A 16,428-nucleotide genomic window follows, 5' to 3' on the forward strand; every position below is an offset into this window, starting at 1 on the left:
CGACTGGTATAACAAAGGCTGTGATATGTGCGATTCTGTCTGTGGGATGGTGCATATAAAAGATCCCTTGCTATTATTGTAAAAATATACCGGGTAGCGGGTTTCTTCTCTAAGACTATATGTCAAAATTACCAAATGTTTAACATCCAATAGCTGATGATTAAAATCAATATGCCTTGATACCTTGTACCTTGGTAACCAATTGTTTGGTTATATGAATTATATCTGAATTGCAGTTGTGCGACCATTGTTTTAATTAGGCTATTAAAACATTTTATACTATCTATATAAAAAATATAAGTAGGTGCCATCTGTCTCCTAGATGGCAAAAGTTAACATGGAGGGCTGGGTACTGATGTTATTATTAAACAGCCATTTACTAAGAAAGTCAGTTTTCAAATCATCTGTGTTATTATTAGTAAGTATGTTTCAGATTTAACTAAAAGGATTGTCTGCTATTTCTTGTACGTTCATTGGGGGTATGAATGAAACAAATCATCTGCATCACTAATTCACATAGTTTGCAGACAATTTTTTTTTATATATATATACCCTGAGGAACGTAAAAGAAATAACAGACAATCCTAAAATCATACACAAGAAAATCGGTTTCACGTAATGGTTGGTTTCAAATGTGAATAACGAGATCAATAGAGAAATGATTCATGAGTCTAGGGATACAGAATAACAAGCAGTTTATCAATGGGGTGATCTGGATGCTAGATAAAACATCAGATGAAAATATACACTGATATAAAGCAGGAAGGGATCACACGGACATTGACATCACACCGACATTGACATCACACCGACATGGACATCACACCGACACTGACATCACAACGACACTGACACTGACATCACACCGACACAGACATCACACCGACACTGACACTGACATCACACCGACAGTGACATCACACCGACATTCACATCACACCGACACTGACATCACACCGACATGGACCTCACACCAACATGGACATCACACCGACATTGAAATCACAACATCACACCGACATTGACAGCAAAGAGTGACTGTAGCCAAAACACTCATCCATAGTGTCAGGAATAAAATAGAGTTTGTTTTGTTTTGTTTAATGACACCACTAGTGCACAGTGATTTATTAATCATTGGTTATTGGATGGGGGTGGGATTTAGCTCAGTCGACTGAGGTGCTTTCATCGTGGGATCGAATCACCTTCGTGGACTCATTCTCTGAGTTAGTTTTATCCCCATCCCAGTTAGTAGACCATGACTGGTATATCCAAGGCATATGTTTTTTTCCAGTCCCAACTAGTAGACCATGACTGGTATATCCAAGGCCAATGTTTTATCCCTATCCCAACCAGTAGACCATGACTGGTATATCCAAGGCATATGTTTTTTTCCAGTCCCAACTAGTAGACCATGACTGGTATATCCAAGGGCAATGTTTTATCCCTATCCCAACCAGTAGACCACGACTGGTATATCCAAGGCCAATGTTTTATCCCTATCCCAACTAGTAGACCATGACTGGTATATCCAAGGCCTATGGTATGTGCTGTCCTGTCTGTGGGAAAGAGCATATAAAAGCTCCCTTGATACTAATGGAAAAAATCTAGCAGGTTTCCTTTCTAACACAATATGTCAGAATTATCAAGTGTTTGATCATCCAATAGCTGATTAATAAATCAATGTGCTCTAGTGGTGTCAATAAACAAAGAAAAAAACCCCAGTCAATAAATCGATAGATGATATGGAATAGGGAGTGTCTTTTTAAAAAAGATTATTCAAGTACGTGCTCATTACTATCCCCACCACTAGTTCCAATTAGTAAAATTCTCAACACTCTATATTGACAGTACAGTTTCTGCCTATACTATTTTCAAACAGATGATGACAGACCGATATAACGAGAAAGTTAATGTCCTCAAGAAAGAAGATATATTGAACTGTTCTATTATGGTGTCTGGTCTAATTAACCAGACGTCATAAATAACTTGGTGCTGGTACTGTTTGTTAATACTGCCACCTTAATGTGTTAATTATGGACCGTAATCCTATCGTTATTACGGTGGTCTGATTAACTTATAAATGTTTGTCTTGAAACAGCATTAAAATTCTGTCTGCTGCACATAATAGTATTAATCTGCAGAAGTCGATTGCGGGTGACATCACCAATCAACACTGCTGCACTCTGGGAAATAAATATTATTAGCTTCTGCATGGAATCTGTGTCAATATTCTGTTACGTAAATGACAAGAATCTGAGCAGAGATGGAGGAAAGGAAAGGAATATTTCTGCAATGATTCACTGTAAAATATGGTTATTCGATGTATGCCATACACAATGGAACCCTGGAATTCCCACAAAACCGGATATTTTTCTTTGTCCCTGTTTAAACAGTAGCACAAAACAATATCTTTTCAAACCAGATACTCCTTAAAACTGGACTTTTAACTTCGTCCTGTGATGTCCAATTTAGATGATTTCACTGTATAAAGATACAAATTATCTAATATTTTACAAATTGACCTGTATAAAGCAGCCACCTGTGTTTAGAGACCACATTTTCATCCTCCCAAATTATCTAACATTTTACAAACTGACCTGTATTAAACAGACACCTGTGTTAAAAGGTTTTATACTTTCTTCGGTGGCTGCTTAAAACAGGTTTAATGGTATATATATATATATATATACATACACACACACACATACATACACATACATGCACACACACATAACACACACACACATATAACACACACACATATACAGCGAAACTCTTCAAAACCATACCCTCAATAAACTGGAATTCCCACACAATCAGCCATTTTGTCTTAGTCACTGTTTAAATATTAATACAGAACAGAACCACTATAAACCGGATCCTAAAAACCAGACTGTGTACTTGATCCCGAGGATGTTCAGTTTAGAGGGGTTTCACTATATTTATTTCAACATTCAGTTCAAAGAGGAAATTTGCTCCTTCCACACAGGATTTTTAGTGGTCGAAAGTTGACAATGTCTCACAGAGAATGCACTCTAACCATATTCTCACATAAAAACAATACAACAAGACAAACCACGAAATGACCACGGACGCAATAGAACATGTACCATGGTCTTTGACAAACCAGTTGTGGAACAATGGTAGGAAAAGAACAAAAGAACTGGTGAAGTACAGGATATACCTATTAGAAGTTTAATGAAAAGTAGGTCATGGTGACCTACCGTATATCTTCGCCTGTAAGTCGATCTCGGCTATAAGTCGAGTCCCTAATTTCAAGCCCTGAAAACGTATTTTTTTATTGACCCGTTTATAAGTCGACCCATGAAAAACTACTTATAAATATTGAAATATTTCTTATTTTCAGCACATGAGAACAATAATATTTGAACAAAAGAAAATTATTTTACAAACTTCGGTTTTCACGTTTTGTACATCGCAATATAATCAGACTATTCCAATCAAACTATCATTATTACATAGCATCAAAACGAAATATTCCCTTAGTAGAGAGTGAAAGCTGTTTGACTGTTACTGCATAGTACTGTACAGATGGTTTTGTGCACAGACAACAACTTTATTTATAAACACTGACAACAGATCACTACGATAAAACTGAAAGTATCACGTTTTGCCGCCATATTAATACATGTAAGGAGGATAACTCTGGAAAGTACACTGGTTTTTGTACCAAATGATGTGTGTCCCTATTGCTCTAGATAGTGAACTGCAGAGATCAGTCTATTTTAAGGGAAAGCTCAGTAATATTTATGAAGTTAATCACCGCCAAAACATTGTTTGAACAACCATTAATGCCAGTGACCAGATTTCAAAATAAACTCAGGCAACAGGTAGTTAGTATTGTTTACATTTTTACTATTAGTGATGATTGTTAATTTAACTAAGTGGACTGTTGTCTTGGCATGTGAGTGAGATCGTACGCCTTTTCGCATAACCAAAACCGTTCTAATGCCAAAAAAAAAAGGTTATAAAAAATAAATGTGTCAAATTAACATATTTGAGTATAAATACATGGCATACTTCAACAATAAAACTTGTAAAATAATCCACAAAACAGTAATATTTTTTGTTGAATTTTTTTTACCCTCTTATAAGTCGACCCCCCAAGTTATAAAATAATTTTTGGGTGAAAAAAATTCGACTTATAGGCGAAGATATACGGTAGTTATTATATGTGACACTAATTCATCCAAAGTTGTACTTGCATTCAAGGTTCTATATGAATTGATAAGGAAGATATGGCATGGAAAAGGATTTCCTTTAAATGTGTAGTAATATGTGAAAAGTAGGTCACAGTGACCTGCATACAAGGTTTAATGATCCTATATGAACTGATAAAATAGAAAGAAGTTTTATTAAATGACATCACTAGAGCACATTGATTTATTCATCCTCAGCTATTGGATTGCAAACATTTGGTCATTTTGACATACAGTCTAAGAGAGGAACCCTGCTACATTTTTCCATTAGTAGCAAGGGATCTTTTATATGCACCGCACCATCCCACAGACAGGACAGCACATACCAGTCTTTAATATACCAGTCGCGGTGCACTGGCTGGAATGAGGAATTGATAAGAAAGATATGCCCTGGAAACAAGACCTGTCAAAGCTGGGCGTATCAAAATTAAATGAATTAACCACAAAATCACCAAGGCTACCATGTACCATGGTCTTTCATCTTTCACAAATTACTTGTGGAACAAGGAAGGAAATGGTTATTTAACGATGCACTCAACACATTTTATTTATAGTTATATGGCGTCGAACATATGGTTAAGGACCACACAGATATTGAGGAAGGAAACCCGTTGTCGCCACTTCATGGGCTACTCTTTTCAATTAGCAGCAAGGGATCTTTTATATGCATCATTCCATAGACAGGAGAGCACATACCATGGCCTTTGATGTACCAGTTGTGGTGCACTGGGTGGAGCGAGAAATAGCCCATTGGGCCCACTGATGGGGATCAATCCCAAACCAACTGCACATAAAGCGAGCGCTTTACCACTGGGCTACGTCTCGCCCCTTGTGGAACAATGGCAGGAAAGGAAAAATAAAATAATATTTCTAAGCAAGAAATTAAATGAATGAACCACAAAATCACCAAGGCCACTAAAGGATATACATGTACCATGTGCCATGGTCTTTCACAAATTCAAATTAGTTGTGGAACAATGGCAGGAAAGGAAAAATAAAATAATATTTCTAACCAACAAATTAAATGAATGAACCACAAAATCATCAAGGCCACTAAAGGATATACCATGTATCATGGTCTTTCACAAATTCAAATTAGTTGTGGAACAATGGCAGGAAAAGAAAAATAAGATAATTGGTCCTGCGAGGGAAATTCATTATGTTACCACTGAACTCCATCCCAGACAAATTCTTCAGAGACAGGAAATCATGTCTAAAACATGACCACGTGGTCAGTGGGCAAAAACACGAGCCTCATGAAAACACAAAGCCAATAACGAAGAGCGAAATCAGTGCACTATAGCTTGACAAGACGGTAATTATTTGTCAGATGGCAGATCAGAGGAACAAGAAATCTCAACAGCATTCTAGAAATGCCAAAGCATGGTGAAGCCCTCCAGGAAAAATGGTGGAAATTAACATGGAACTAACTGCTACAACTGACCCCCCATTTCCTGTCCAACAGAAGATTTCCGTGGGTTTTTTTTTTTTTAAGTGCATGTAGCTAGCATTTCATATGAGCATTCCTAAGGTAGCTTTTAGATGAGCTGTTGTGTTCTGGAATTCTGAAACTTTTATCTGTAATTGAGAAATGAAAGGAATCTACACAACTAAAATCTGATATATTTTGTATTAAAAACACTCGACTCTTGACAGTTGAATGTGGGTGGGATCAAGTCAGTAGAGCAGTCACCTGAAATGCTTGACTCTTTACAGTTGAATGGGGGTGGGGTCAAGTCAGTAGAGCAGTCGCCTGAAATGCTCAACTCTTTACAGTTGAATGGGGTGGGGTCAAGTCAGTAGAGCAGTCGCCTGAAATGCTCGACTCTTTACAATTGAATGGGGGTGGGGTCAAGTCAGTAGAGCAGTCGCCTGAAATGCTCGACTCTTTACAATTGAATGGGGGTGGGGTCAAGTCAGTAGAGCAGTCGCCTGAAATGCTCAACTCTTTAAAGTTGAATGGGGGTGGGGTCAAGTCAGTAGACCAGTCACCTGAAATGCTCGACTCTTTACAATTGAATGGGGGTGGGGTCAAGTCAGTAGAGCAGTCGCCTGAAATGCTCGACTCTTTAAAGTTGAATGGGGGTGGGGTCAAGTCAGTAGACCAGTCACCTGAAATGCTTGCGTTTAAGGATGGAATTACTTCATAAGATCCATTAATTCTCAGACTCTTCCCCACCCACCCCCTCCAATTCCAACCAGTGCACCATGACTCGTATATCAAAGGCTGTGGTATGTGCTGTCCTGTTGGTGAAATGGTGCATATAAAAAATCCCTGGCTACTACTAAAAAAACATAGCAGGTGTCCACTAAGACTATATGACAGAATTACAAAATGTTTGATATCCAATAGCCTATGATTAATAAATCAATGTGCTAAAATGGTGTCATTAAAATAAACTTTAATTCAAAAGTCAAACATACTGTGTATTATTAAGAAACACAAGTCAGATGGTAAATATATGTCTCGAAACTTGTGTAATTTTGCAACAGCATTGTGATGGGCCCCAACACATTTTCGTATCTCCTAAATTCAAGGGCCATAACTCTGTGAAATATGGGTAACCGGTCATGAAGTCAAACTTGATCCATAACAGAACAAAGCTACACAAATTTCAGCTCAATATCTTGAAACACTGCAAAAAGAAGTCTGAAAAAAATATATGTGGAACATATGGAAAGACAGACAGAAAGACAGACAGAAGGACTGACAATATATGTGGGACAGATGGAAAAAGTTAAAAGTTTGTTTTGTTTAACGACACCACTAGAGCACATTGATTAAAATAATCATCAGCTATTGGATGTCAAACATTTGGTAATTCTGACACGTAGTCCTCCGAGGAAACCCACTACATTTTTCCATAAGCAGTAAGGGATCTTTTATATGCACTTTTCCACAGACAAGACAGCACATACCATGGTCTTTGACCAGTTGTGGTGCACTGATTGGAATGAGAGAAAACCCCAATCAGTTGAATGGATCCACCGAGGTGGCTCAATCAGGCGATACAAGCACCTCAGGAAAGCACTCAACAGACTGAGCTACATGTAAATCCAACCCAAAATTGCCACGAAAGTCAAACTTGATCTGTAGCAGTACCTAATAAAGCTATACACAAACTTGATCTGTAACAGTACCTGATAAAGCTATACACAAACTTGATCTGTAACAGTACCTGATAAAGCTATACACAAACTTGATCTGTAACAGTACCTGATAAAGCTATACACAAACTTGATCTGTAACAGTACCTGATAAAGCTATACACAAACTTGATCTGTAACAGTACCTGATAAAGCTATACACAAACCTGCAGCTTAATATCTTGAGGCATGTGTGTGACATATAGAAAGACAGACAGACAGACAGAGACAAAACCTATATTATTACCCAAATGGGCAGAGAGAAGTGGGTTAAGAAAAGTGATGTTTCCCTAGGGAAAGAAAAAAAAATACATTTCTTCCCCTAGATATGTTTTGACGTCATAAATAGTGCTTCACTATAGGCAGTTAACTATGTGTCAGAATAGTCTCCATGGCGGAAGTCATGTCAACAACTAACTTACGTCATCAGCGATACATACGTCATAGCTATGACACAACGCTGCCTCTTGTTCTCAACTTGCAAACTTGTTTTCAACAACAGTATCGTTCGAAAATCTTCCATAAAATGATAACTATTGAAAATGGGTAATAAATAGAATACTCAACTCACTACTCAGCAATACCATTTATGTTACACTCGTGAATGGATGTTGTGCTTCCCTCACCAAAGGCTCGGGAAGGACACCATCAATTCACGAGTGTAAGATAAACGGTATTGCCTCATAATTCATTGAGTATTCTCCAAGTCTCCTCTGCTTGGACTGATAGGGGACTAATAAACAGATACTAGCTAGGATCCAACACATCAAGGGCTGTCCAGCTCGTGGTCACTTTACCCTATCAACAATTATGTGTAAAACGAGAAAAAATTGCCTCTTTTTATCTGCCACCGTTGTGAATTCTAAGACAACTTACAGAATCAAAAATAACTTGTCTGTCCGTCTTGTCGGTCTTTGTTCACTTCCAGCTAATCATAGTTGCCGTGACACCGATACTGTGTCACCAACAGCCGATGAATAGAAGACATGAATAGATTTCGAAAATATTAATAAACACCAGCCTCCCCAATCTCATTTGCGGAGACTGCTTCGAGTTCAATGACATCCAGAGAGCTATTTCACTGATTTCAATTGTGATAATTTGGTTTCCATATAAATAAGGAAATTTGCTCTTCAATATGGAGACAGAAAAAACCTAAACAGGAAATTATTTTGGCTCGAGGAATATTTGTGATTGTATTTAATATAATGACCTATTAGTATATGGTAAATTATTTAATTATAGAACAATTAAAAATCTGTGAGACAAGTAAATATGTTTTTCTTCACTTAAATATTAATAAGTTAGTAAACTGGTGCCCAATTATTTTGTTCTTTATCCATCCATCCATCCATCCATCCATCCATCCATCCATCCATCCATCCATCCCATCCATCCATCCATCCATCCATCCATCCATCGAATTACTCATCCTGGCATCCATCTTTCCACAAATCCATTCTTTCATTCATAAAACCGGCCTCGGTGGTGTCGTGGTTAGGCAATCGGTCTACAGGCTGGTAGGTACTGGGTTCGGATCCCAGTCGAGGCATGGATTTTTTAATCCAGATACCGACTCCAAACCCAGAATGAGTGCTCCGCAAGGCTCAATGGGTAGGTGTAAACCACTTGCACCGACCAGTGATCCATAACTGGTTCAACAAAGGCCATGGTTTGTGCTATCCTGACTGTGGGAAGCACAAATAAAAGATACCTTGCTGCTAATCGGAAAGAGTAGCCTATGTAGTGGCAACAGCGGGTTTCCTCTCAAAATCTGTGTGGTCCTTAACCATATGTCTGACGCCATATAACCGTAAATAAAATGTGTTGATTGCATCGTTAAATAAAACATTTCTTTCTTTCTTTCTAACAGAATAAGAAAGAAAGAAATGTTTTATTTAAATACGCACTCAACACATTTTTTAAATTTACGGTTATATGGCGTCAGACATATGGTTAAGGACCACACAGATATTGAGAGAGGAAACCCGCTGTCGCCACTTCAGGGGCTACTCTTTTCGATTAGCAGCCAGGGATCTTTTATATGTACCATCCCACAGATAGGGTAGTACATACCACAGCTATTGATATACCAGTTGTGGTGCACTGGCTGGAATGAAAAATAGCCCAATGGGCCCACTGGCGGGGATCGATCCCAGATCGACCACGCATCGAGCGAGCGCTTTACCACTGGGCTACGTCCTGCCCTTCCAGAATAAGAATGTGAACAGAAAGTGTGGACAGAATAAGAATGTGAACAGAAAGTGTGGACAGAATAAGAATGTGAACAGAAAGTGTGGACAGAATAAGAATGTGAACAGAAAGTGTGGACAGAATAAGAATGTGAACAAATAAAAATGTGAACAGAACAGGAATTTGACAGAACATAATAAGAATGTGAACATAATAAAAATGTGATTTAAAAAATGCGAACACAATAAGAATGTCAATAAAATATATTAAGAATTTGAACAGAATAAAAATGTAAACACAATAAGAATGTGAACAGAATAAGAACATGAACAGAATAAGAATGTGAACAGAAAAGAATAAGAATGTGAACCGAATAAGAATGTGAACCGAATAAGAACGTGAACAGAATAAGAATGTGAACAGAATAAGAATGTGAATAGATAAGAATAAGAATGTGAACAGAATAAGAACATGAACAGAATAAGAATGTGAATAGAAAAGAATAAGAAGGTGAACAGAATAAGTATGCGAATAGAAAAGAATAAGAATGTGAACAGAATAAGTATGTGAATAGAAAAGAATATGAACAGAATAAGAACGTGAACAGAATACGAATGTGAACAGAATAAGAATATGAACAGTATAAGAAAGTGAACAGTATAAGAATGTGAACATAATAAGAATATGAACAGTATAAAAATTTGAATACAATAAGAATGTGGACAGTATAATAATATGAAAGGGACATTCCTGAGTTTACTGCACATTTTAAGATGTTATTGACTAACAGACTTTTTAACGATTGTAATTACATATCAAATATATTTTTCTGCATAAAATATTAGTGGCTGTATATTAAGCATGTTTCTGATCGTTCTAATATTTGTACTAGGTTAAATTTCATTTTATTTCCTAAAATATTGTTTTTTCGTACGTACGAAATTATTTAAAGACAAAATCCAGTTTGGGCTTCTTATCAATATTAAGATGATCAGAAACACACTGAATATACAGACACTGATATTCTAAATAAGAAAATATATTTAATATGTAAGTTTAATCATAAAAATATTTTATTAATCGGAAACATCATACAATGCAGCAAACTCAGGAATGTCCCTTGAACAGTATAAGAATGTGAACATGCACTTACCTGTAGCTCTTCAGTGTTAGAGGCGTGTCACATCTGCAAGAGAGATCACAGCAGTGTTAGTTCAAACAGTGGAGCACAAACCATTGAGTCGAATGCAAATCCATCACAATCATTGATCTACGCGAAACTCAAGTCGACAAAGTAGACAAACGCGTCCAATGGGAAAGATTTTCAAATCAAATTCGTGCTTCTACATTCGTGGAAGCCAGGTACAATAGAAGGATAATTAAATAAAGTATGTTTAACGACACCACTAGGGCATATTGATTTACTAATCATTGGCTAGTGGATGTCAAACATTTGGTAATTTTGACATATAGTTTTAGCGAGAAAACCGAATACATTTTTCCATTAATAGCGATATGTCACATTGCAGCAAATGGCGACCAAAAAATGTTTTGTTTAACGACACCACTAGAGCACATTGAATAATTAATCATCGGCTATTGGATATCAAGCATTTTGTAATTCTGACTCGTAGTCATCAGAGGAAACCCGCTACATCTTTCCTAATGCAGCAAAGGATCTTTTATATGCACTTTCCCACAGACAGGATAGCACATACCACAGCCTTTGATATACCAGTCATGGTGCACTGGTTGGGACTAGAAATGGTCAATAAGCCCACCAACAGGGATCGATCCCAAACTGACCTTGCATCAAATGAGTGCTTTACCACTGGGTTATGTCCTGCTCCAAGGATAATTAAACATAAAGCCGTCGATTTGGCAACACATTGCAGCATATGGCGACCATGGGAATTCCACAAATGATATGAGTAAAAACAAGGCGTTCAACCGTGTGTTAAAGAAAAACAAATAATCTGGTTTTAGTGCATTACAACTAGCATAAATGTTTTTTAATCCGTCAACTACAGAATACTACTCACTTTTCGCTAGGGATATATCAAATGTATGTCATGGTAAACAATCTGTGCACATCTTTAATATGTGAGATCAACAAGTCTATGCAGTTTGGGTGTTCCATACATCATCGCAGTAATACAGGACTACAATTAGATTTGTTGTTCATCGAACGCAATAAATGCAGCTGCTTTACAAGATACTTGGGGCAAGATTTACGGTAGCTCAGTCGGTTGAGTGCTCGCTTGAAGTGCTTGCTTCACAGGATCGAACCATCAGCTGATTGGGTTTTTTCTCATTCCAACTAGTGCACCACAACTGGACGAGGGCCATGGTATGTGATTTCCTGTCTGTGGGACGGTACATATACTGAACAAAAAAAGAAACTTCCGATTTGTACATACAGTATTTGTTGTGTTAAAGAATTCATTGTGTAATGAAATTATATAGGCAGTATTAGCCTTGAGCTGTATTATCAGGATTCATGAATTTTATTGATGATTTTGGCACTGTTAATCGCCGACAACGTGAAATTCAATTTGCACGTGCATGCATGGTTCGACATGTCCCGTGTAGTATTCGGTCAATTTGTTTTACGTGTCTTACTGACATTGTTGTTAAGTGAACGAAAACGCTTCAAAATTTAAACAAAAATTAACGTTTTTTACATTGTAGCATTTTTAGTATGCCAAGAATACCCAATAATTTATGCGAACGGGCGATTGGCATGCTTGATGCTGGCATGTCGACAGAAGACGTTGCAAGGCATGTTGGGAGTTCTAGTCGAGCGATACGAAATCTTCGCGTAAGATTTCGAACGACAGGAAGCACCAACGACTTGCCACGTCGTGGACGTCCGCGTGTTACAACGCGTGGTCAAGACTGCTATATCATGAACACGCATTTGCGCAATCGATTCCAAACTGCCACGGCTACTGCTGCTACAACACCTGGTCTTCATAATAACCGAATCAGGGGGCAAACTGTTCGTAATCGTCTGTGGGAGAACGGTTTACATGCACGACATCCTTACGTCGGATGCGTTTTAACGCAACGTCATCGTCTAAATCGTCTTAATTGGGCACGTGTACACACTCGTTGGATACGGCAACGCTGGAATACCGTTCTTTTTTCGGATGAATCCAGATTTTCTTTACAACGTGGTGATGGCAGGGTGCGCATCTACCATAGGAGAAATGAACGCTATGCTGACTATTGTGTTCTTGAACGAGATCGTTTTTGGGGTGGGGGGGGGTTGTGTCATGGTCTGGGCAGCCATTGCCCATGGTTATCGTTCACCACTAGTCGTCATTGATGGCAATTTAAATGCTCAACGTTACCACGATGACATTCTCGCTCATCACGTCATTCCTCTGTTCCATAACAACGCCAACATCTCGATTTTTCAGCAAGATAATGCCACCTCACATACAGCTAGAGACACTGTAAATTTTCTTAGGACAAATAACATTGATTTCATTGATGACTGGCCCGCTAAAAGTCCTGATCTCAACCTCATCGAGCATGTCTGGGATAGTCTGGACAGACGATTGAGGCGTCGTCCCAACCCACCCGCTAACGTTAACGAACTTCGTCAAGCGCTCATTCAGGAATGGAACAATATTCCACAGGCAGAAATCAACACTTTAGTCAATTCTATGCACCTGCGATGCATTGCAGTGGTCAATTCAAGAGGTGATACCCGTTATTAAGTGGGTGGGTGTTTTTTTTAACCCCTACCACACTTGGTCAAAATTTCTCCCAGTTTCTGTTAACCTGTGGCCATGGAACACTCTTTAAACGCATATATAACAATTATTCCCCTGGTTTGTTTTCATCAAGTTATGTTCAAGCAAAGTTAGCGGAAGTTTCTTATTTTGTTCAGTATATAAAAGATCCCTTGCTACTAATGGAAAAATGTATTGGGTTTCCTGTCTAAAACTATATGTCAAAATTACCAAGCATTTGACATCCAATAGCAGATGATTAATATACTTCTACCTGGAATTAAATGTCCTTTATCGGTGTTTTACAAATGCCTAATTTTACTATTTGCTGTTAGAGCATTATATGATATCCACATGTAATCAATTCCAAAGTTTTTGTTGTTATTTCAGTACAATGAAACCTGGCGTAAGTGCAGTCAACCACTTGTCAGTAAAATTCACTATATATAGACCGATTTTTACGCTACACAGTAAACTGATTTACCACTTCGAGAACCAAACATAGTTCACGAGCGTTACTGAAACGTTCGCTGGCTGAACTTAGGGCTGAACAAATCACAATCCTGTCAAATACGACCATGTTTCACGGTCCCTAATTTTATAAATTCTAAAACGTGACCCTCTAAATACCAGATCCTGTCTAAATCAGATAAATATCAGGTCCCCGGCATGATCCGGTTTAGACCGGTTTCAATGTATTTATAGCTTATCTATGCTCAGGGCCATGGTTATATGGTTTAAAAAAGAAGAAGAGAAAAACTGCTATCACATGGGATACTCCAATGAATAGTACTTTAACAAGAGACCTTTTATATATGTATTTTGCACATGCAGTGCTTATATACAAGTGATATTATCCACGTCCAATAAAAGCATTAAATATTAAAGAGACATTCCCGAGTTTGCTGCATTGTAAGATGTTTCCGACTAATAAAATATTTCTATGATTAAACTTACATATTAAATATATTTTCTTGTTTAGAATATCAGCGTCTGTATATTCAATGTGTTTCTGGTCATCTTAATATTTGTAAGAAGCCCAAACTGGATTTTGTCTTCAAATAATTTCGTACGTACGAAAAAATATATTTTAGGAAATAAAATGAAAATTAACCTAGTACAAATATTAGAACGACCAGAAACATGTTTAATATACAGCCACTAATATTCTAAACAAGAAAATATATTCAATATGTAAGTTTAATCGTAGAAATATTTTATTAGTCGATAACATCTTAAAACATTGCAAACTCGGGAATGTCCCTTTAATGGATGAACTGCCGGTAACACTGAAATTAAGAAGATTACAATACTTACCATATGACACTAATACTGATTCACTAAATTAAATAAAACTTTATGGCCTCACAGGCAGTACATTCATATATATTTATTGCCATAAATATCTCCCTGGATGTTGTTAGGACAAAGCGATAAACAGTTTGTAAAATTATTAAGAAAAGTGAAAATATTATACACAATTCAGAGATGATACATATTGAAGAATAATATTTTATTTTCGGCGATTTGGGTGATTTTGGTTATTTTAAAGCTGCTTTGGGATAGACATGTATAATTAAAGGCATACTGTCACAGATTTAAGGACCTTATTTCTCTAAAAATTAATAATAAATCAAAATTACATTAATTTTTGAAGACCAAATCTAGCTATTGCATCACTTTAACTACACCATGATGGAGTGAAATCCATGTCAACCCTCTCAGCAATGTTAGTTTTTGAATTATGGACCATTGCCATAAGTCAATTATTTTTACAAAATATCATTAATAAGTGGAGTATGGTTGTTACATAGATGTTTAAATGTCAGAATATTTAGGGACATATCAAATATATATATTCAGGTAATACTTTGCTATTGTCCGAACCAAATTGTTAACAACTAAGAAAAATTACTCTCCTACCTTTAATTGCTGTTAGATTTCCTCCAAAGTTTGTCCAGACACAAATCTTGAAAAAACTATTACAATGACACAGATTCCACATACCAGATGCTAACCATGTCATCTATATCGACTTCGCTGAGAGCGCATAAGGAAAAAAGCATGTAATTTTGTATCAGCTGCCATTTTGACTTTTTATGGAATATTCTTCAAGAGGGGTGAAAGGATAGGACTTAATCTAACAACGTCATAACATGTTATGATATAAAAGCAAACGTGATGACGTCATATTATTATTTATTTTTATTATTATTATTTTAATGATACCACTAGATATCATCGATTTCATATTAATTGTGTCACATACTTTGGAGGCTTTCACCCCTCTTGAAGAGTATTCCATAAACAAGCAACATGGCAGACGGTAGAAAACTGCATGTATTTTTTCCTATGCAATCTCAGCAAAGACAATATCGGCGACATCGTTGCAGTCTCGTGTGTGGAATCTGTAAATTTGTAGTGGTTTTTTTGCGATTTGTGTCTGGACAAACTTTGGAGGAAACCTAATGGCAATTAAAGGTAGGAGAGTAATTTTTTGTAGTTGTTAACAATTTGGTTCGGACAATAGGCCATGTAATAGGTCAGTGGTCTGTGACAATATGCCTTTAAAGTACTGGTAGTGTTTGAAAGGATATGAGTGTTGTCAATACATTTTTCAATTTGAAACCATAAACTTTTAACTTCATGATCCCAATGTTGTATTATTTTTGCTTTTTCAAAATTCTGTCATTCAATCTGCCTCACATGTCACACATCTGTCATACACATCTATCATCAGTTAACTTGTATTCATTTTAAAACATTAAAAATGTCACCAGCAGGAATGGATTTCAGGTGCCGAAGTTAGCATATTGTCTAGTAACATTATAACAGTGATTCTTGACCTGTGCTAATGCTGGTGACTTGGTATCATGTTATACAAGTCGGAAAGGGCTGAGCTCAAAGCTGAATGACTTGATAGCAAGCCGCATGTTTCGTGTGGATTTTAGTTTGATGTACGGATGTATCAGGCAATCGCGGATTGTGCACGAGATTACAGTTGTCACGGTTAAGATATTTCTCACCAACTCATTAAGAAATCCATAAATCTCGTCTATTTGTATAGCACAATTGATGGTATTTGTTTACAAGATCACATTCATCTTTAAATCGGCCATTTGCTA

General features: G+C 37.0%; 1 protein-coding gene across 4 annotated transcripts in view; it reads right to left on the bottom strand.

Moving 5' to 3' along the window:
• LOC121390418 (rap1 GTPase-activating protein 1-like) overlaps positions 1–16,428 on the bottom strand; it is a 204,363-nt gene that overhangs the window by 97,270 nt on the left and 90,665 nt on the right. For all 4 annotated transcript variants that reach the window (XR_005960208.1, XM_041522224.1, XM_041522223.1 and 1 more), the window contains exon 2: positions 10,714–10,746. Coding sequence is in view for 2 of the 4 variants with exons in the window: in XM_041522224.1 (XP_041378158.1) it covers positions 10,714–10,746 (33 nt within the window). In the remaining 2 variants the exon portion in view is untranslated. The remainder of the gene's footprint in view (positions 1–10,713; positions 10,747–16,428) is intronic.

This window comes from Gigantopelta aegis, chromosome 15 (genome assembly GCF_016097555.1).
Source record: "Gigantopelta aegis isolate Gae_Host chromosome 15, Gae_host_genome, whole genome shotgun sequence".
NCBI classification, from domain to species: Eukaryota; Metazoa; Mollusca; class Gastropoda; order Neomphalida; family Peltospiridae; genus Gigantopelta; species Gigantopelta aegis.